Raw genomic sequence first — 19,309 nt, 5'->3', positions numbered from 1 at the left:
TGTCCACAAGGGGTTCGACTTGGGGGAAGATGGACTTTTCCCATGGTCCACAGGAGACTTACCACCCTGCCACCAACCCCAATGGAGTTGTGAGCTTTGCAAATGCAGAAAATGTAATCTGTCACCAAATTCTACCCTCTTTCTCCAAGACAAAAAAGAAAGAACTTAGACTGCTGACAAATAATAGTGGCTGCTTCATGACGACCTGGCCAATTATTTCAACAAACAGGTACAATTACATCCAAGAGAGAACCATGCAGGAATATTGGATATCTGGAACTGACGTTGAAAAGAGCTTTGACAGACAATGTTGTGCATATGGTGAAGGCTATACGGGAAGTCTCAGACTACGATCAGCCACGGCAAAGCATCTAAATACTCATTTCAGCCCCTTCGCACCAATTGATCCCGAAGAAGTGAGCTTTGCTGCGGGAGTGACCAGCTTGAATCAGATATGTGCCCTCCTTTTATGCAATCCAGAAGATTCCATCATGCTGGTTGGTCCAGTGTATGGGGCATTCTATCGAGATCTTACCACCACGACTAGGTGAGCAGGATCCCGGCTGTCACTGATAATTGTCAACCTGATTAATATGACATCAAGCGTACATCTGGAGTACGTTTACGTTCAAGACGAGGATCAATTCTCACCCGGCGGCGCCTATGCCATTCAGGCTGGATTTGAAGCTGCGAAAGCACGAGGAAGAAACATTAAAGCATTAATGATATGCAATCCGCACAATCCACTTGGACGTTGCTACCCTCTAGACACGTTGGTCAGGATCCTTCGTCTATGTGCATCGAAGAATTTTCATCTTGTCAGCGATGAGATATACGGCTTATCTATTTACAAACGTCATGATAGGCCATCGGAAACCTTCACCTCTGTCCGCTCCATTGATTTTGCCGGTCTTATCAGCCCAAATCTGGTTCATGTTCTTTATGGAATGTCAAAGGTATGTCTAGATCGTTTCAAATATAGAGAAAAGAAAAGCAAACTGACAATCACAACTAGGACTTTGGCGCAGCTGGCATGCGATTGGGCTGTGTGATATCGCAGAATGACGAGTTCAACAAAGCGGCCCGAGCTATTTGGTCAGACTCAATATTTGGACAAGATCAACTAAACAATTGGGACAAGCTAACTGAATATCATTCTTCAGCCGCTTTAATTCTCCTTCTCAATTATCGATGAGCCTGGCAGCGACATTGCTTGAGGATCAGAAGTTTGTTACTGAGCTATTGAGTAAATCTCATACTCTCTTATTGCGGCATCGCTTATTAGCAGAAGAGCTTCTGAAACAGTCAAATATCAAATTTTATGACGAGGGGTTTGAGAAGACTCCCAGTTGTGCACGGTGTATATTGTGATAAATTATCTGATATCTCGAACCCAACAGGAATGCTGGGCTGTTCTTATGGATTGATTTGAGCGCACACCTCCCGAATGAAGATCCCGAAGAAGATGATGGATGGGTAGCCGAGAGACTTCTTTCCCGCCGCCTGGAGACAGCAGGTATCATTATGTCCACCGCTGAGCAGTATCACGCACCGAAGCCCGGGATGTTTCGAATTATATTCACTGTGGATGAGAAAACCCTTTGAGAAGGTATTCGAAGGTTGGTGACATTTTTTGGCGTTCTTCTGCCTCCCAAACAGCTCTTTACGTGCTAATAATCATTGCATAGAATATCGGCCTTGTTAAGAGAATAGAAATATACGCTAGATAATAGCGCGTGTTTTTCAGGGTTCTTCGGCAAAGCGCGACATTGGAAACGGGCAGCATTTTCTAGATTTGACCGTTAGGCTTCCTATATTTAGTCTTGGTTAGGGAAGAGCATCTTTCTCATCGCACCATCATTTATTTTGCTTTTGGACATAGGTGCTTCGGCACAGCAACAGATAGCTGTCAATATCAAATGGCGGTGAGTGATACAAGGCTGTCTGTATCAGTCCACTCACGCGATCTTTGTTTCATGCTCCCCCCTTCCAGGCTTCACCACAATGACGACTCATAACCTTTACACCACCGACGGCGCAATTGAGGATTTCTTCAACTCCAACCCTGCTGTCACAAGACAGCAATGCGATGAGTTCGCCATTTCTCATGCTGGTGGCGTGTCCACTGCTTTACAGATGCAAGGAGTGTGTAGCTATACCGTGACAGCGGGGCCCAACGCGTCTAAGCTCTTCCAGTTTCGCGATGAGAACTCTACCATTGATATGAGGAACATCGGCCTCGCTAAAGCAATCCATTCCGAGTTCGTAGCTAGTTGCGAATATCTCGGAATCATTGGCAATTCACAGCCGCTCCATATATACGAGATGGACAAACTCCCTGGGACTCCTCATATTATGGCGCATATCTCACCAGACGACATGTCTCAGAATAGTAACGCTATCAGAGATCTTGCAAGGTGCATCTAGCAAATCCTTTGCTTTATTTGCAACAGCTAATCTTTCAGAGCAGATTCTTTGCACAGTCATGGAACAACGACCAACGGCCAAGCTCAGATGAAACCGCTGTCTTGCTCGCAGAGTTTGAAACAAATTTTGGTCTACTTGCTCGAGACCTGCCCTCTCGCTTTGCACCAAACCTAGAAAGGGTTCGCCTGGTTCTCCCGTCGCTCTTCTCCAAAGCCCTGCCTTTTGTCCTCAGTCACCGGGACCTTAATACCATGAATATCCTCACCAATACCGAAACTGGAAATATCACAGGCATTGTCGACTGGGCCGAATCCAGAATTCTACCGTTCGGCTTTGCTTTATACGGACTTGAGAATGTTTTTGGCCAGATGGATTCAGAAGGGTGGCACTACTACGATCGCTACCACGAAATGGAGAGACTCTTCTGGCAAAGATTTCGGGAGGAGGCTAGGAATTTCTCTGATGCTGATTTGTCTTTGATCCGCGCTGCGAGAATGGCTGGACTCTTCTACCAGTATGGATTTCATTTTGACATTAAGGGTGTAGTTCGGCGGGTTCGAGTAGAGGAGTCGGATGGCTCCCTTGCATATCTTGATGCTTTCTGTACTGCTGATGAGTGGAGTCCTTTTGAGTAAGACGGCTTTTGACGTGTGGCAAGGCAACTGTTATGAGGAGATGTAATCTTCGGTTAACTCGCGAGCCTCAGGCATAAAGATAGCCGCAACTCGGGGCAATTAGCACCAACATCGGCGTCCTTACATCAATTGGCGGATGAAGATTTTCCTGAACGGGAAGAGAAAAGCTAATCGAAAGATATCAGAGGTTTAGAAAAAATATCACTGACGGGAAGTGGAATCCATAGTTTATAAAAGTCTTTCAATTGTAAAAATCCACCATGTCATCATATCCACCTCTGCAGGCGACGCTGGAGCTGCTGACGAGGCTGGGAAGATACCGAATAGTCGAAAAGGAAGAAGCGTGAGTATAATGTAATAGGCAGTAATAAAGCTGGCGTCGGAGACAATCAGTGAAAAGGATTCATTTTCACTCGGCAGGACTGCGGATGAAAGATTCGAGGCACAGGATATTGAAGGAAACTCATGCTGATGAGCTCAGTCATTAATTCGGTAGATGACTTAGCAACTCTGCCACCTTTTCCTCCAAGGCCTTATGTTGCTGAACTGCCTCAGCATGTATCCGTGCAAGAGTAGGCCCATCACCGATAGTCGTAATGGCCTCAGCCAGCTTTCTCACCCTCTCAGAGCTAGCATCTGCCCTGACGCAAGCCTTCTGATACTCTTCATGCCACAGGTCGAAATTCGCATCTTTCGCTTCCTCGGGTGCTGCGGACATGTTGGTAGCCTCGTGTGCGTTTGGTACCTAATAAATGTATGTGATGAGCTTTGTGTCTTTGTAGAGAGATGTATTACTTGCAGGGATGTGTGATTTCGACCGGTGCTTAGCCGAGAATTCTTCTTTGCACGGTTGGAAAGTCGTTTCCTTTCGCTGGGAGAGAGGTACGAAGAGGGAAAAGCGAGGAGGATCCACCTCGATGTGAGATCAGCGTCTTGATTTCAAGGTTTGAGCGGTGACCTTGACTTGAACACAAACAACTTCACCAGAGCTGCAGATTTGATGTGAAGAAGTGACGAGCGCGATGGTGTTGAAGAATTTGATATCTGCGATGGCAAAGATGGTAGATTTTGGTAAAGGGAGGGAAGGGAGAGGGGGGGGGGGACGTGAGCTGTTGTTCCAAGGTTGGAATGAGGAAGTAAAAGAACGGCGAGGGTGATAGGTTGTAAATAAGAGCAGTAATCAAAACACGTTAATGCGGCGGACGTAAGGTTATCAAATATTAGCTCAGGTAGCTGTTATGCTTTTGAATACAGCACGGTGAACTGAGAACCATCCACTGTTTCTACATACATCTCAAGCGCAGACCTTTGGCACATCATGAACATTGCGGATGCACGTTGCTGGATTTCAAAATGTTTATTCCAAGGTTCTGGATGTTGTCACACTTTTGATATCTAACCAGAGCAACTTGAGAATATAAACAACATACCAATTCCTACTAGCCATGCAGAACCCAACGGGAGCTCCAAACATTCGCAAATATTCACGTCCCTACTAAATCTTGCTCAATTCATGCCATGAACCGCTTGATATCGTCTCCGTCAGAATACTCTGCAATATGCATGCTAAAAATCACTCGTAGAGAGGGGGCGATGGTGATCGAGTCAACCAGTGGTCTAGTACTAGCGAATGATATACGGATCGAAGAGGATCCCTCTCGCACGTGCAAGCAGCGGGATGCATGCAATCCGCTCAAGTGCTAAGTGGACAAGGAAAATAAAATATTGTCGTGCAACTGCTTTTAATGCGGCGTTATCAAAAAGACGGTGCAGATTTCAAAGCGAAGGATTGTGAGGATGTGGGCCCCACTCAGCATCGATAGATGCCAGGTCTTCTCGAGGCTTCCTCACAATATCGCAGCCCTACCTCGTGTGTCTTCGAGGTTTGCCCTGGTGATCTTTACCGCAGTAAGATAGGGACAGTCGTTTCAGTACATGATAACAATGTCCCTTGTATGATCCGGGTGTGTCTTTTATCTTTACTGGTCTATATCCAGGTCATGAAAAGACATCTCTCTCGGCAGCCTATCTCGATTCTTTCCAAAACAAAAAAGACAGGCTCGAAAGAACTTGGTATTGAGAGGGTGCATGATCTAAAGGTTCTGGCTAATTCCCTTGATTAAGTCTCAGAATCAACTGGTCTATAAGTGAGGCATGTGCTGTCTTCAAAGTCTTCTTCACAAATCCGGTCATCAACATGTTGCATTGCATATCAATATCTTCTCTCAAACACCACCCCCGACTCGGCTCACCCGCTAGCCCAGAAGCGATCGCTTCTGTAGGGTCCTCGCTCACATTGCTCTCAACGCTCCAAGTCTCCTTCATGTCCAAGCCCATGGGGGCGTAAACATGGGTCTGCAGGCCCGTTCGGAGGTCAAAAAAGCATGCTTTGAACGTCACTTCCCCGGAAAGCAGATTCCATGGCAGGTATGCAACCTTGTCCGTGATCTCGTACCAAATGAACTCCTGCTCATCCGCCGGGGTATCCTCGGGAGGGTCGCATCGCTGGAAATTGCAGACCAATGGATTCAATTTGATCATGTCCGCATGAGAATGTAGCAACTTAAGCACTGTCTCCGGGGTGATACACGCGGGAAGTGGTGTGACTATGGTGAATACACTTCGCATGGTAATCGGCGAAGAAGAGAAGCTGGCTAAGTAATATGCAGCTGGGGGTGGAAGGGGTCTGAACAGTGGTAGGTGAGGGTGAGCACTGAGAGGGGTAAAGTAAGCAGAGCAGAACGGGACCTGCCCCTGATCTGACCGATTTGCAAGGGTATCATGTGACTCCCATGGCAACAACTGTCAACAATAAAATATCAAACTAGGCAAAAAAACGAACTTTGGAGCGCAAAATTATTCAGTAAAACTATCTCCAAGTGATACTCGATTCGGAAATATTATGACTGAAAACGAGTAGCTCATGCTGAGTCATGCAGCATGCTCATCTCCCCGCCTCGAAAATCACTCACTAAGCCCGAAAGGGTAGGGAATGACGCTAACCTTGCTGGGGCGCACTGTCGATCAGACTCTTCGTGGAAGAATTCCAGGTCGTTAGAAATTTTATTTCTTCCACACTGTCTTGGTCCAACGATGAGACGCCACCATCTTCAACCTTTGCTTGCATTGCGAGAATGAACCCGATACATGCCCAAAAAAAGCGCTACCTAGATTTGGATAGTGTTTATGCGATGGCCAAGAAGCCCAAGAATACTACATATACCAAACATATGAAGGTTTATCGTTGACTTAGCCACATAAAGCCCACTGCAACTATCCAACATTTCGAACATACTAACATTGATCTATGTACAATAGTTGATGCTTCGGATGTTTGAAGATCCGGGCCTCACGTGTATTGATTAAAATGAACAGACAAGCACCTGCAAAAGCAGCAAGATTGCAGCCAATGAACAAGATCCTACCAGTTGATTACCCCCTGACGAAGTTGTATATCCGACATTCAACGAGTTATTCTGATAGCCAACAGTAGGGAGCCAGGTGGGAGTGTCGGTATCATTCCGCAAAACATCAGAATGATAGCTATCGATGACGCCTGAAAAGCTCATAGCGAATTTACCCACAAAGGTATATACGGCCTCTGCATCAAGCGGAAAATCCGGCCCTGTTTTCGAGATAGCGTCCGCCGCAAAGTAACCCTGCATGGAAAAGTTTGCAGTTGTGTTATCAAACTGAAGATTCACAACTGGGTTTGTGAACTCGGTCCCGTTGAAAGTTGTATTGAACGAAATTGGAGCGAATGACCAGCTGAGAACTTTGGTATCACCGCAGTCTGTTGTGCTGTTGACCTCCCAGTAATTGAAACCATTATAGTCATCTAACGTACTTGAGAGATTATAAGGCGGGGCCTTGGCTTTCTCAAGGGACCAGATGAAATTATTGTCACCGTCTGAGAAGGAGGAGTTGTCATAGACAGGGCTAGGTATTCTTAGTCAAATATTCAATCCTTTTCTCAATTTTTGGCAAAGACACTCACTTGGACGAAAATAGGGCGTATTTCAGGGAGGGTACCATCTCTTGAATCGATTCCCAGGAAGCAATCGAACTGAAGTTGAACCCAGGGGGCCAGAGAGTCAAAAAGGCATTCACTGGGTCATTCTCGAGGTCGTTGTATGAGGCTGGCTCTGTGAGAGCTAGCAACGACGTGTAATTTGTCGTGATCGTTTGATTGCGAAGAACAGGACAATATTCCGTTTCGGAAGCTGCCAGTCCAGCATAAGCAGAGAAATCAAGATATGTGGTTCCATTGTAGTACCTAAAGGTGATTGATGAGAAAATATTTTCGCTTTTACGGTCGGGAAATCAACTTACGATCCAACCCAACGGTAAAGGTCGCTCAAAGTCACATTGTCAGGCCGAAAGTTGAGTTCAGCGGAACTGCTCGTATCCGCTGTAGCGAGAACTACAGCGAAGGCCGTACTGAAAAGCACGGCTGGCACCTTTTGAAAAGCACGCATTCTGCTTCGGGGAGAGACAGATCTGAACGTCAACACGGAATGAGGGACTTGCTTTTGTAAAGAATGGCAGTGTTTGGTTAACCCGAGCAGGGGAAATGCAGGGGAAATGCTTCATTGCCCAGGCTCGGGTATTTTAGTGGCGCTACAAAACCAGCGGTCCCTTTCCTTAATTGAACTTGGCTTTGCGGGGTTCTTGGCTGCTAATCCACCAATCCTCAGTCGGAGACCTGGCGAGAGGCTCGGTTGCGCTCGCGGGGCGATTTTTTCGGGGTTCCCGTGGCCCCTTTTTACCCTTAGCCCCGACTATTCGGAATCAACTAAGCTGTAATGAGGTCGGCTTTCCGAAGCTACTAGTTGATTGCCAAGTCCTTTTTTGTATGTCGAAAGGAGATTGGAGATTGGAGTTTCCTGCGAGCCAATCAACTGTTTGCATCAGCGAATATTATGTATAGAAGTTCGGATAAAACTTGAACCCCCTAAAATTGAATTTTGAAATCCCCTGTATGCCTCCACTAGTGAGAATTCTTCAACTCTAGAGTCTAGACAAGCTAGACCTAAGAAAAAAAAAAAAAAAAAAAAAGCCAATTCACTAACGGATGGCAGACTGGAGAGGAAGAGAAAGAAAGCGCAAATGCAAAAATAGAGAAGATCAACCAAGCACAGCGTGCGAAACGGGACCACTCTGCCTTAGCCCTCAAGCCCGGATCAGTACCTCAGTGTCACAGTAACATTGAACTAGTACAGGTATCCGCAATATATGGGTGGTTGATGGGAGCGATTTTCATCAAAGATCGTTTAGTGGACACAAAATTAAGCTACTAAAGATATGTGCTAAGGGAATTGCCGAGTCCCTGCCCTGATTCGTGAATCTTATGCAGTACATGTGGTAGGCGGACACTGACTCCCCGGTCGCATTTGAAGTTTTGTGTTTGTGCGGGTACAGGATATTAGCATACAGAGTACATCGTCCAGGCCTACTCTACAGATCGATGATCTGGAGTTTCCGATAAATTTCTCGGGAGGATCGGAGATCCCCTGCCCATGCAGTGTACTCAAGTGCTCGCGGGATTTGCGTACGTAGGCCTCCCCACTACGGCCCGGGAGTTCCACTCCGATATCCACTCGTATTATATACGAAATACGAATCCCGCTGGAACCTCGAAACCCTGAAACCCTGAAACCCTCCGGAGTCCGGATGGAACGGCGCTAATTTCTCTTTCTGAGCCGAGATTTTTCTACGAACTTCTAAGTCACGTAAAATTCTGCCACACACGTGCTCCTCCCCATCCATACGTTATAATAAGTGACTCCATTCTTTGGGTCTAATTCGTGGGCCTAGTCCGTAGCAAGTATGGCTTCTCCAAGATGAGACAACATCGCAAGTCCTAGCCCCGAGGTCGGAGATGACAGAAGATGTACCACTTGATTCAATTGGAGGATTCTCAACTGTCCTTCGCAGATTACCTCCAGTCCTACTGAGTGCTCAATTCCAGGATCAAAAAAAGGCCCTTTGGCGACCGAGGCACGGTACCGATCGCCTCTCTTGAAAACGCAAGTCCGTGCTAATTCATGGGGCGCCCGAGGCCTCACCTATGGCACTTGTATACAATCTGGTATTTTTCGAATCGCTACTGAATTTCGCTTTACTAGTACAACCCATTAGCCTTTGCGATAATAATACTCCGTGCAGATACAGCGACTAAGCCTTTGAACTAAATCGCGCATATTTGTACCTGCATCCAAGCTGATACCGAGAAAATCTGGTGCCATCAATCATAACCTACTTAGTTTGCCGATTAGATGATTATCAATGTTTTTAGACAGTCCGAGTTTTTGGCTGTTATAATTTCATGCAAACATTCGAAGCAACCGCAGCAACAAATTTTGGCCCATATTTCAACTTATTGGAACACCGCCACGCTCTGGACGAGAATGGACCTGCATCACCATGCTAACCAGTAGCCGTATCTAAAACAGAGCTTATAGTTAATCCTGCATGAAATACGCGCTAGTATCTTGACTGTAAATATTAGCGTATTGAAGAGAGAAAGCCATACAACACGCCTAGCCGAAGGCTCCTACTAGCGTATAATATACTACCCGAAATTGTCATTCTTCGCATGATTTACTGTCTGAAGATGAACCGGGCCCTCAGCTAAGCATTGATAGTCTTGGCAAGAGGCGCGTCCATCTGCATAGCGGCATTGTGTGGCGCCCTAGATGCTAGTAAACCAATCTAGGAGCGACTTCATTTCTCTGTCAAGGCCTTCGAAGTCAACAGGGAATTTGCCCGCACCCCCCGGAGATGGTATAAAAAGATGTCCTAGAGACCACGAAATTGATATCGACCAACAACTTCATTCTTTTGACCAAACTACATTCCTTTATTCTCTATATTTTACCGCCTCTATGACTTAGAGGTATCTCAAACACTCTTTGAACATACAATCTTCTTCTCCCAGGGTCAGAGCATTCTCCATCTGCTTTTACAAACCTGGAACCTTGCCCACAATGTGGTCTCAAGGCCCTACACTTGGGGTTCTGTTCTTGTTATTCATCTGTCAAGTTTGTGCCACGAGCCTTTCTCAACTTCAATCCGAGTTCAACTCCCCTGCCAACATCTCTGCTCGTGCCAGAGTGCAGAAGCCTACTCGATGCCCCAAAGAACTCGCCAGCTATGATTCCATGCAGTGGACCGTTTATCCCAGCACTTCAAGGGTTACCCGATGCAACCAGACAATGCTTTTGGATTTCATGCTATACAATCCGTTGAACAACAGTGACAGCCGACACACAATATATAGTACGGTTGCGAATTCGACAACCACCTTTTCGGATGCTAGCTCTGGTACATCCTGCCTCGATATATCTACGCAGTCTGATGCTACCTACCAAGTTGGCTTTTGGGGTGCCGCAGATTCGGATGCCTCCGATTTGGACTTGACTCCGTTGCAAGCTGTCAACTCATACATGACTGGCAATTGTCAAAAGTCGACGATATTTTCTTTCTCTGAATCTGAAAACATGGCTGTGGGTATTTATGTTGGGGGTAGTGTTCAACATACCCTTAACGTTGATTTTGCCGTCGAAGAAATGACCAAAATTCTTGAGGCTGGAGACTCTAGCTCAAGCATGATCTTGCAGTACTGTGGCACCAACTCAAACTATACCCTAGGTATTGCGGTTGATTTGACTGGCAATATCGCGGCTGTCCAGCAGTATGTCAAAACTTGGAGCGACGGTGGGTGTGTCTCTGGTTTCACCAAGAGTGAAACTGTGGCCACTACTCTGTATTCTACCAACTTCAACTCGCGTGTCAGCACCTCAAATTCCTCCTCTCAGAGCAATAGCACCTTATCGATCAGATCCCACGGTCCTCACGGTCATACCATTACACACACCCATTCTCAAGACCTACATCGCCGCTCAACCTGCTCCTACGTACAGGTCATTTCTGGAGATTCTTGTCCCTCCTTAGTCACAGAGTGTGATATCACAGATGCTGAGCTCTACGAGTACAACACAGCTTCAGACCTATGTTCTACCCTTGCTGTTGGACAATATATCTGTTGCTCATCAGGTAGTCTTCCAGACTTCGCACCAACTGTTTCTTCAAACGGAACCTGTTACACATATAACGTGGCCTCGGGCGACACTTGCTCGGCAATTGCTGCTACTTACAGCTTGACTGTTGATGACATCGATAGCTTCAATGATGACACTTGGGGCTGGTATGGCTGTGATGATTTGCAGGCCGGCCAAGCCATTTGCCTTTCCAATGGTACTGCTCCTTACCCAGAATCTATCTCCAGCGCTGTTTGCGGTCCCCAGGTTCCAGGAACCAATTTCACCGGAACCGATGGTGCTGCGGACTGGGCTGCCTTGAATCCTTGCCCTCTTAACGCCTGCTGCGATATCTGGGGCGAGTGCGGAGCTACTCCTGATTACTGCAACGATACACTAGCGGCTAGTGGTGCACCTGGAACAGCCCCGGCTGGCTCTAACGGTTGTATCTTTAATTGCGGAACAACGATTGTCAATACCGCTACAGCGCCTGCTTCTTATTCTGCTGTTGGGTACTTCGAAGCTTATAACGTTGAACGTTCTTGTCTGAATATGAATGCTATTAGCATTGATGTCGAAAAGTACACCCACGTTCACTTTGCTTTTGGAAATATCACTTCAAACTTTTCAATTAGCATTGCAGGCCAAGAGCAACAATTTGAATACTTTCGGGAGCTGGCTGGTGTCAAGCAAATCATGAGTTTCGGTGGTTGGGATTTCTCCACAAACATTGACACTTACATGATCTTCCGCGAAGGTGTTGCTGCAGATAACCGTGATACTTTGGTCAGCAATATTGTGGACTTTGTTACAACCTATGCTCTCGATGGAGTGGACTTCGACTGGGAGTATCCAGGTGAACCTGATATTGCTGGAATTCCTGCCGGTAGTGACGAAGATGGCTCAAACTACTTAGCCTTCCTCGAAGCTCTTCGCACTGCTATGCCAGATAAGTCTATCTCTATCTCAGCTCCCGCCTCTTACTGGTATTTGAAAGCCTTTCCTATTGCAGAGATTGCAGATGTTGTGGATTATATCATCTACATGACATACGATCTTCACGGCACCTGGGACCTTGGGGATGAGTGGGCTCAAGACGGTTGTACCGCAGGTGATTGTTTATTCAGTCATGTGAACTTGACTGAGACGTTGTGGGCATTATCTATGATCACCAAAGCCCCTGTAGCTACCAGCTCTATCATGGTAGGTGTTACTAGCTATGGCCGCTCATTTGAGATGACTACAGCTGGTTGCTACACCTCAGATTGTACCTGGGATGCGGCTGGAGCTGCTGGACCTTGTACTGACACCGCTGGGTATATCTCAAATGCAGAAATCAACCAAATTCTCGCGGAAAATTCCAATTCAGAGCAGCTCTTTAGCAGCGGTGATGACTCTGACATCGTGGTTTACAATGACACACAATGGGTGGCATATATGACCAACACGACAAAGAGCACTCGCACTGCCTACTATGAGACTTTCAATTTCGCGGGAACTAGCGAGTGGGCCATTGACTTGGAGGAGTATGAGCTTTATTTCGACGCCTCAGGAGATGATCTTGTTGAGCTAGAAGCGTATGGGGATAGTTTGAGCCTGGATGTTACGGTGGACTACGATCTAGCGTGCATCAATCTGGTTTCAGGTGTTAACACCACTGCTGAGCTTGAGAAATACATTGTCCTGGCAGCGACTGAGATCGATGCAGTGCTTACTGAGTATAGCGGTAAGTTGAGGATTTTCAAAATCAGTGACCGTCTGGTGATCTGATATCTAACATATTTCCATCACAGGTGATCCCAAAGATTGGTTTGCCGAAATGACGAGTGGTCATTCCAACGGCGGTGACTCGTGCGTCGATTTCCCTGCGGCAGGATGCACTGCTCTGTCTGAACAATACTGCGCCGACGGTGACATCTCAGATGCTCTGTTTTGGGCTTCGTACATTGCACAGCAACTCTACCAAATTTTGCTGCAGTGGTACTCTGCTTTTAACGAGGCCAGCTTCATAAGCGGGATGGACATAGCAACCATCGCTGATACCTTTGCACCCACAACAGACGGTGACACTTCGAGCTTTGCCAGTCTCCTGAGTACCTTTTCCAGTTCACTCGGCATTGCCGCTACGGTGGTCCCTGAAGTTGATGGGGTCAACACAGCTGTCAGTACGGTTTCGAGTTTTGTTAGTCTTCTGCCAAGCGCAAGTGATTTCAGTCTTCCCACTAGTTCGGACCTTGCGACTGCTCTGGAGTCTATGATGGAGACGGTTATCAATGCTACTCTCACAGCCCTCGCCGATCTCAGCACCGATATTTTCGAATACCCAAATCGTGCCAGCAACTTGCCGAGTGACTTGATCACTGGTCCTTTCACCCATGATGTGGCCAACTATATCTACAATACGAAGCCCCTGTTCGAGATAGACGCTGATTCTTGGCTGAGCTTGGTGGATACTTTCAATGTCACCATGAAAAAGGCTATGGTTGGGACGGCTCTCGGTGCCGGCGACTATTACATCTTGAGAGATGCATCTACCTCCGAGGATGATTGCACTGGAACTGCCAAATACTACATTGATGGGAGCTGCTACACGTTAGCCTACCCTGGTCTTTCAACCTGCACAGTTGGAAACGGTCTCTCAACCCACGCTGAAGCAGATACAATCGCCAGCATCATCAGCTACGGAATCGATGTGGAAAACTTGATCACGATTTCATACGACTGTCAGAATGCAACCGGGGAGTACTTCGGTACTGTGGATGCTGATATTTCGAGTTTGACTGATGGGGGCAGTCTCCCGACTTGCTTCTACAATCTGCCTGTCCTGGATCTCCTGGTTGTTGATGGTAAAGCTCCCGATACAAACAGCCCCTGCTGGCTAGTTCTTGAGCAAAGCGCAACTACCAATATTACTGGAGAGACGTATCTGCCCGATAACTTGTATTCCATCTTCGAGGATGATTGCGAATGTCATGAAACGAGTCTTTGCGCGCGCAGTGATCTGACAGCGCTAGAGAAAAGACTTTACTGTTAGTCGAAGCTCAGGGTACATGCGTCGTTCAAGTGATCGACATTACCTTCCGATGCGACTGCCGTTGCTCTGTCAGCACTTCAATGTTGACCTAGATGATATATTCGACGTCAATTGGCGCCGGCTAGTCATATGTTCTTTGAGCCCAGCTATGAGCCAAAGTGCTAAAGCCCTCTTCTATATGTCCGCCAAGCTAAAAATTTGTACTGGTATCTTTCTTTTTCAGACTGTTCCTCTTGTATCGATAACATTTTTCAACTCGTTAGTTGAAAGAGGGTGCTTTTGTTTGCATGAAGTGGTATGCAATCTGTAGCATCTGAAAAGTACACAATATCACAATTCGAAAAATAAAGCAGAGTGAGAAATGTTTCTGCTCAGTATATTTCTGAATCGCCTGTAAATTAAACTCACGCTTCCAACTCCAGCTCTTCAAATGTTGTCTTTTACCACGCACTATGCCCGCATTTTGCAGTAGACATCAATTAAGCAGGGTTCTACTCATCCAGAGGGTAGAAATCTGCTTCATGTGCAATTGAAGCCTTTCAAAATAAATATATCTGGTCATTTATAGCCGCTGCGCGTATATAGAACATTGATCTTGAATATACCACGTCCCACCTAATGTTACGCGACCGCGCCAATGGGCTTGCTTTTCGAAAAAAAAAAAAAAACTATGCGTACCAAAAGCTTCATGGGACCATAAAATGGAACCAGCTCAATCAATGACATTTGAAGGTAATGCTTAGTACGCAAATGTGAATTTGGAAAATGCGAGCACGAATTTATTTGTCTTGCAGTCAGAGCCTACTCTGGAGAAGACAGAATATTCGCAACCCACGCCGTTCTAGTGCGAATGGCCCTTTGAGATATCTCAGCAGTCGGCATCAACAGATCAAACCCATGGACCCCACCCGGCCAAACATGCAGTTCCACCTGCACACCCGCTTCGAAAAGACGACTGGAGTATGCAATATTTTCATCCCGGAACGCTTCCGCCGAACCAACATCGATAAAAGTAGTAGGCAGACCCGAGAGGTCATCCGCAATAGCAAGACCCGGCGAAGCCAAGATATCGACTGCTTCTCCTTCTCCCTTTCCATGATCCCCCAAATAGCAAGACCAGGCCACCTTGTTTTTCTGACGAGACCATGTTCCTTCAGTTTCAAACTGCCGACAGGAGACCGAATCATTCCGATGATCGAGCATCGGGCACATGAGCAGCTGCGCACAGAGTCGGGGTCCTCCTTCGTCACGCGCGCGAAGGGCCAGTGCCGCTGCAAGGCCTCCGCCGGCTGACTGTCCGGCGAGCATGAGTCGAGACTCGTCAATGCCTAGCTCGGAAAGATGACTGCTGACCCATTTCAGCCCTGCGTAGCAATCGTTCAGCGGAATCGGGTAGGGGTGTTCTGGCGCGAGTCGGTACTCCACGGAGATGCATGTCGCGTTTAGTTTTTCTACCCATTCGGTGACAACGGACATTCCCATGAAGCGATTGCCGACGAGAAAACCGCCACCGTGGACGTAGTAGATGCCTGGACCCGGCTCTTGGTTGTCTGGGCGGTTTGCTGGTTCAAAGATGGATAGTGTGATTTCGCCTCCTGGTACTGGGATCTGAATCTCTTTATGCTTTATCGCCTTGCCAGAGATTACGATCTCCGCTGTGTGAGCCTGCCATAATGTTGTCCTTATCATGGGGATGATTTCCAGGTTTATCTCCTTGGCAATGGAAAGTTGCGCCATGAAAGCCTCAAGCGCGGGGTCAAAAGGAGGTTTCGAGCTGTGGGGTGCCATTTCTGTTTTCTTGTGAGTATCTGGTTGTGCTATAGTTTGCGTGTTGTGTGGTTCGGTGGGTGTTGACAAGATCAGCGTTGACAAATGCAAGGTACCGCGATATTCTGTTTCGCTACTCGTTAATCTGTAATCTGTAATATCATATGTTATCTGTGGATATGCAAAGGCTTTTATTCCCTGTTGCAGCTTTGTATGGGTTTTATCCTTCATTATGCCATCAACTGTCGGGCATTACTTGCCCGGGGACCGGGGTTGCCCCGCACACTTCTGGTTTCCACAGTCCACTGCCCACATCCCGAAATTAATTGGCTGTTTGGTATATCATTTCTCTTGTGCCATTGACATCCGATTCTCCTCGCTACAACCAATACCATCTATGAGGTCTATTTTGGATTTTGGATTTTCAATTGTATGTCACGCTTCATGAAAGACTAGATTATGGAAGTCAATATACTCATTCTCACTCCCTCAAATGTTAGTAGATCCGTAACATTGAATTATACAACGATCTCAACATTCATATCCTCAGGCCAAACAGCCTCGTCGACTCCATTTCCCCGCGTACCGATCCCAAAGCCTAATGTGACCTCGCCATTGGGAAATTGCGCAACCGGTTTGATTGTGCGAATAAATTGCCCCAGAGCTCCAGATTTTCTAATCTCGAAGAACGAAGGCTGAAGAAGTGTCGCAGCGTTGTACTCGTACATTGCCTTGCCTACCTGGCGGATCATATTTATCATGACGTGATAATGTTGGAAGGTCAAGGAGCCAGTGGATTTCCAGAGCTCAGACCAGACTTCGGCAGGGTATTTGCCACATGACCTGACAAGCCACTGTGAGTAGTAGTTGAGAGAGACCTGCGCAGCAATTAGAGTAAGACAAATCATTGAGTTCATGGCGTCTAAGGCTCACATCAATTCCGTAAGAGCCTCCTTTCTCGCCCCGTTTGCATAATGCTTGAAGAACTGCAGCACTGCCAGAAACGCCGCAACTGGAGACTTCTTAGTATTTTTTCCCCGTGAAGTAGAACATTAAAGAGTTCAAATTTACCAGTAGTCGGAATTGGGGAAAACTGGCGTCACAGCTCCGGCAACACCCATCGCCTTTCCATATTCATAAGAGACACCGCAGCACTGGCCAAATGATTAGCATCAAATGTCAATAATTAACCCAACAAAAAGAGTGAAGAACGTACAGCATCGCTGATTTGCTGCCAGCCACTTCGGCCTTGCCAGGGGCCATTCCAGCCATAGCAGTTTTCTCTAACGTGAATAACACCTCTTTCACGATCCTTGCACAATGCATAGATATCTTCCCGGCCGAAACCCCATTTGCCCATGACGCCAGGTCGGTACCCATCAACCACGACATCAGCCTCGGATATCAATTTCCTCAGCTTCTCCCTGTCACCAGCGGAACGAAGATCAAGGTAACAATTCCATTTCCCCCAGTTCAAGTCATGGTGCAGAGCTGACATATCATCGATGTGTTCTGCGGTCACACGCATCACACGGGCGCCCATTTCAGCCAAGCTGCGGGTTATACAAGGACCGGCGATGATTCTTGTCAGATCAATGACTTTAAGGCCGGCCAAAGGTCGTTGGGTGGATGTCTCAGGGACTTCTGGCCACCAGGAAGGGCCTTGATTCTGGGTTTCCTCCTTATCAATTGTGTAAAGATCGATGTGGGCGTTTGCCTTTCCATGCTCGCTGGCAAAATATTCTTCGGGGGTCCAGGCCACTGTGCCTGCTTTGCGGTATTGGTCGTTCATCAGAGTATCGAGCTCTGTGGCTGTGAACCTTTCCACTGCGGCCTGGTACCGACTCACGATATCGTCATATGTTTCGCCATCGACTCCTTCGGGCTGGATACCCAGGGCAGTCATTGTGGGCTCGGGGTTCAAGCTGCCTGTGAGTACAGTCACCATTAGTAAAGGGTCATGAAACACAACATCAGATCGTATTTTGCTGTCACCCTCTTGCTCTGCGTCTCCTCTGCTCGCAGTCAACTGGTAGCACGAACCGTGGGTGTGGTAGTAGCGATCATCTTTTGTCTTGTAGATATTCGTGACCAGCTGGCGATGTAAGGAGAATTGCGATCGATGGTGGTCAGTGTTAGGGAACAGTTTCACCACGGCTTCAGGGCCACCGATTCTTGTGCCGTCTTCCTCCACCAGACTAGCATTCAAGGGGGACATGACGAACAAGCTAGCATGGTCTCTATATTCAAGATATTTGTTAGCTTTTGAGTCAAATTCCGGCACAGTAGGTTCGCGTTCGGATATCTTTATGGAGAGTCTGGGTTTTTTGCTGTGCAAAGGAAGGAATCGTACGTATTGATCTTGATCTGAGGAGGCGGAATCTTGTATTTCCTCACCAGCAACACATTCAACATCAATGCTTCAAATGCTTTCAAGGAGGAGATGCTTTCAGCAAATCTCCACACAACAGGGATGCTTGGTGTTTGCTTGCCCTCGAAAGAAACAAGGTCCTTGAAACTATGAATCTCGGCAGGGAGACCCTTGATCAGAGGGTTTTTGAGAATTCCATTTTCGAGTAGTTTGAGTGATTCTTCTTGGACAGAATATTGGATAGTAGTAGCCATGTTTTTCAGTAATTCAATTTTGTGTTCCAGTGTTGGGAAGATGCACATGTGTAGCGGACCGAAAGTGGGGTATTTCAACTTGAGGTAGATGTACAACTAGAAGATATATTATTTACGCGTGGGTTATTGATTCTCTTGAAGGTGCACACACCATGGAAGTTGTGCAACCAGAACAATTTTGAGTTTGGACAAGATAAATGGATTGACTAGGATTCAGGAACCGTGTGGACTGGAGAGTTAAGTTTAAAGCAATCCCCGACTCTCGAGAGAATGACCAACATTTGAATGCACTGACCAGACTCGGAGCAATGAAAAGCGGGGATCGGATGACCCCGCATTTCCCAGCCGGCGCTAGTCCTGGATCGGTTAGTGTAGTGGACAGTGCATATATTTAATACTGACAAAGATCTCTAAGTGATGGCAAGACAAACTAGTACGATGGAAAGTGAAAAAGTGGAGTTGAACGTTCAACAGTAGTATTATTACCATGCTTAAACGTATGAAACATCTGGCAACACACAACTAATACAGAAAATCCATGCCAAACACATCAGAAACATGAGACCGCAAAGAATGCTGACCAAGGACAAGACATGAATTGAAAGGCCATTTCAAGATGACCATGAAGACTTTTTTTGTTTGTTGTTCTTTTGTTTTGTTTTTTCGAAATTCCATTGTCCAGTTAATTGTTTGTTTGTCCTGGCGTAGAGGTATATAGCTGCGGGGCCTTTTTTGAGAGGCATGTTGTAAGCCGATCCACCAGCAATGATAGAGTCGAG

The 19,309-nt window shown here is 46.7% G+C and overlaps 8 protein-coding genes across 8 annotated transcripts; 3 read left to right on the top strand and 5 right to left on the bottom strand.

Moving 5' to 3' along the window:
- Positions 1–491: 491 nt before the first annotated feature.
- N7466_006814 (pyridoxal phosphate-dependent aminotransferase) lies at positions 492–1,195 on the top strand (the record flags this gene model as incomplete). Its single annotated transcript, XM_057166203.1, has 3 exons — positions 492–547; positions 605–956; positions 1,016–1,195. The coding sequence occupies 3 exons, from the start codon at positions 492–494 to the stop codon at positions 1,193–1,195; spliced, it is 588 nt and encodes a 195-aa protein (XP_057019244.1).
- An 809-nt stretch (positions 1,196–2,004) lies between these two features.
- On the top strand, positions 2,005–3,062 carry N7466_006813 (uncharacterized protein; the record flags this gene model as incomplete). Its single annotated transcript, XM_057166202.1, has 2 exons — positions 2,005–2,417; positions 2,471–3,062. 2 exons carry the CDS (start codon positions 2,005–2,007, stop codon positions 3,060–3,062), a joined length of 1,005 nt encoding a protein of 334 aa, XP_057019243.1.
- A 484-nt stretch (positions 3,063–3,546) lies between these two features.
- Positions 3,547–3,780, bottom strand: N7466_006812 (uncharacterized protein; the record flags this gene model as incomplete). Its single annotated transcript, XM_057166201.1, has 1 exon — positions 3,547–3,780. The coding sequence occupies one exon, from the start codon at positions 3,778–3,780 to the stop codon at positions 3,547–3,549; it is 234 nt and encodes a 77-aa protein (XP_057019242.1).
- A 1,388-nt stretch (positions 3,781–5,168) lies between these two features.
- On the bottom strand, positions 5,169–5,690 carry N7466_006811 (uncharacterized protein; the record flags this gene model as incomplete). Its single annotated transcript, XM_057166200.1, has 1 exon — positions 5,169–5,690. One exon carries the CDS (start codon positions 5,688–5,690, stop codon positions 5,169–5,171), a length of 522 nt encoding a protein of 173 aa, XP_057019241.1.
- A 734-nt stretch (positions 5,691–6,424) lies between these two features.
- On the bottom strand, positions 6,425–7,540 carry N7466_006810 (uncharacterized protein; the record flags this gene model as incomplete). The annotated part of the gene is made up of 4 exons (XM_057166199.1): positions 6,425–6,445; positions 6,488–7,001; positions 7,060–7,338; positions 7,395–7,540. The coding sequence occupies 4 exons, from the start codon at positions 7,538–7,540 to the stop codon at positions 6,425–6,427; spliced, it is 960 nt and encodes a 319-aa protein (XP_057019240.1).
- Positions 7,541–10,051: 2,511 nt separating this feature from the next.
- On the top strand, positions 10,052–14,138 carry N7466_006809 (uncharacterized protein; the record flags this gene model as incomplete). The annotated part of the gene is made up of 2 exons (XM_057166198.1): positions 10,052–12,830; positions 12,898–14,138. The coding sequence occupies 2 exons, from the start codon at positions 10,052–10,054 to the stop codon at positions 14,136–14,138; spliced, it is 4,020 nt and encodes a 1,339-aa protein (XP_057019239.1).
- Positions 14,139–14,939: 801 nt separating this feature from the next.
- Positions 14,940–15,926, bottom strand: N7466_006808 (alpha/beta hydrolase; the record flags this gene model as incomplete). Its single annotated transcript, XM_057166197.1, has 1 exon — positions 14,940–15,926. One exon carries the CDS (start codon positions 15,924–15,926, stop codon positions 14,940–14,942), a length of 987 nt encoding a protein of 328 aa, XP_057019238.1.
- Positions 15,927–16,423: 497 nt separating this feature from the next.
- N7466_006807 (uncharacterized protein) lies at positions 16,424–18,578 on the bottom strand (the record flags this gene model as incomplete). The annotated part of the gene is made up of 5 exons (XM_057166196.1): positions 16,424–16,783; positions 16,839–16,917; positions 16,977–17,059; positions 17,122–18,145; positions 18,259–18,578. The coding sequence occupies 5 exons, from the start codon at positions 18,576–18,578 to the stop codon at positions 16,424–16,426; spliced, it is 1,866 nt and encodes a 621-aa protein (XP_057019237.1).
- Positions 18,579–19,309: the final 731 nt, after the last annotated feature.

This window comes from Penicillium verhagenii, assembly GCF_028828195.1.
Source record: "Penicillium verhagenii strain IBT 33310 chromosome Unknown utg000007l_segment0_segment0, whole genome shotgun sequence".
NCBI lineage: Eukaryota > Fungi > Ascomycota > Eurotiomycetes > Eurotiales > Aspergillaceae > Penicillium > Penicillium verhagenii.
This window is presented reverse-complemented; position numbering and strand designations above follow the sequence as displayed.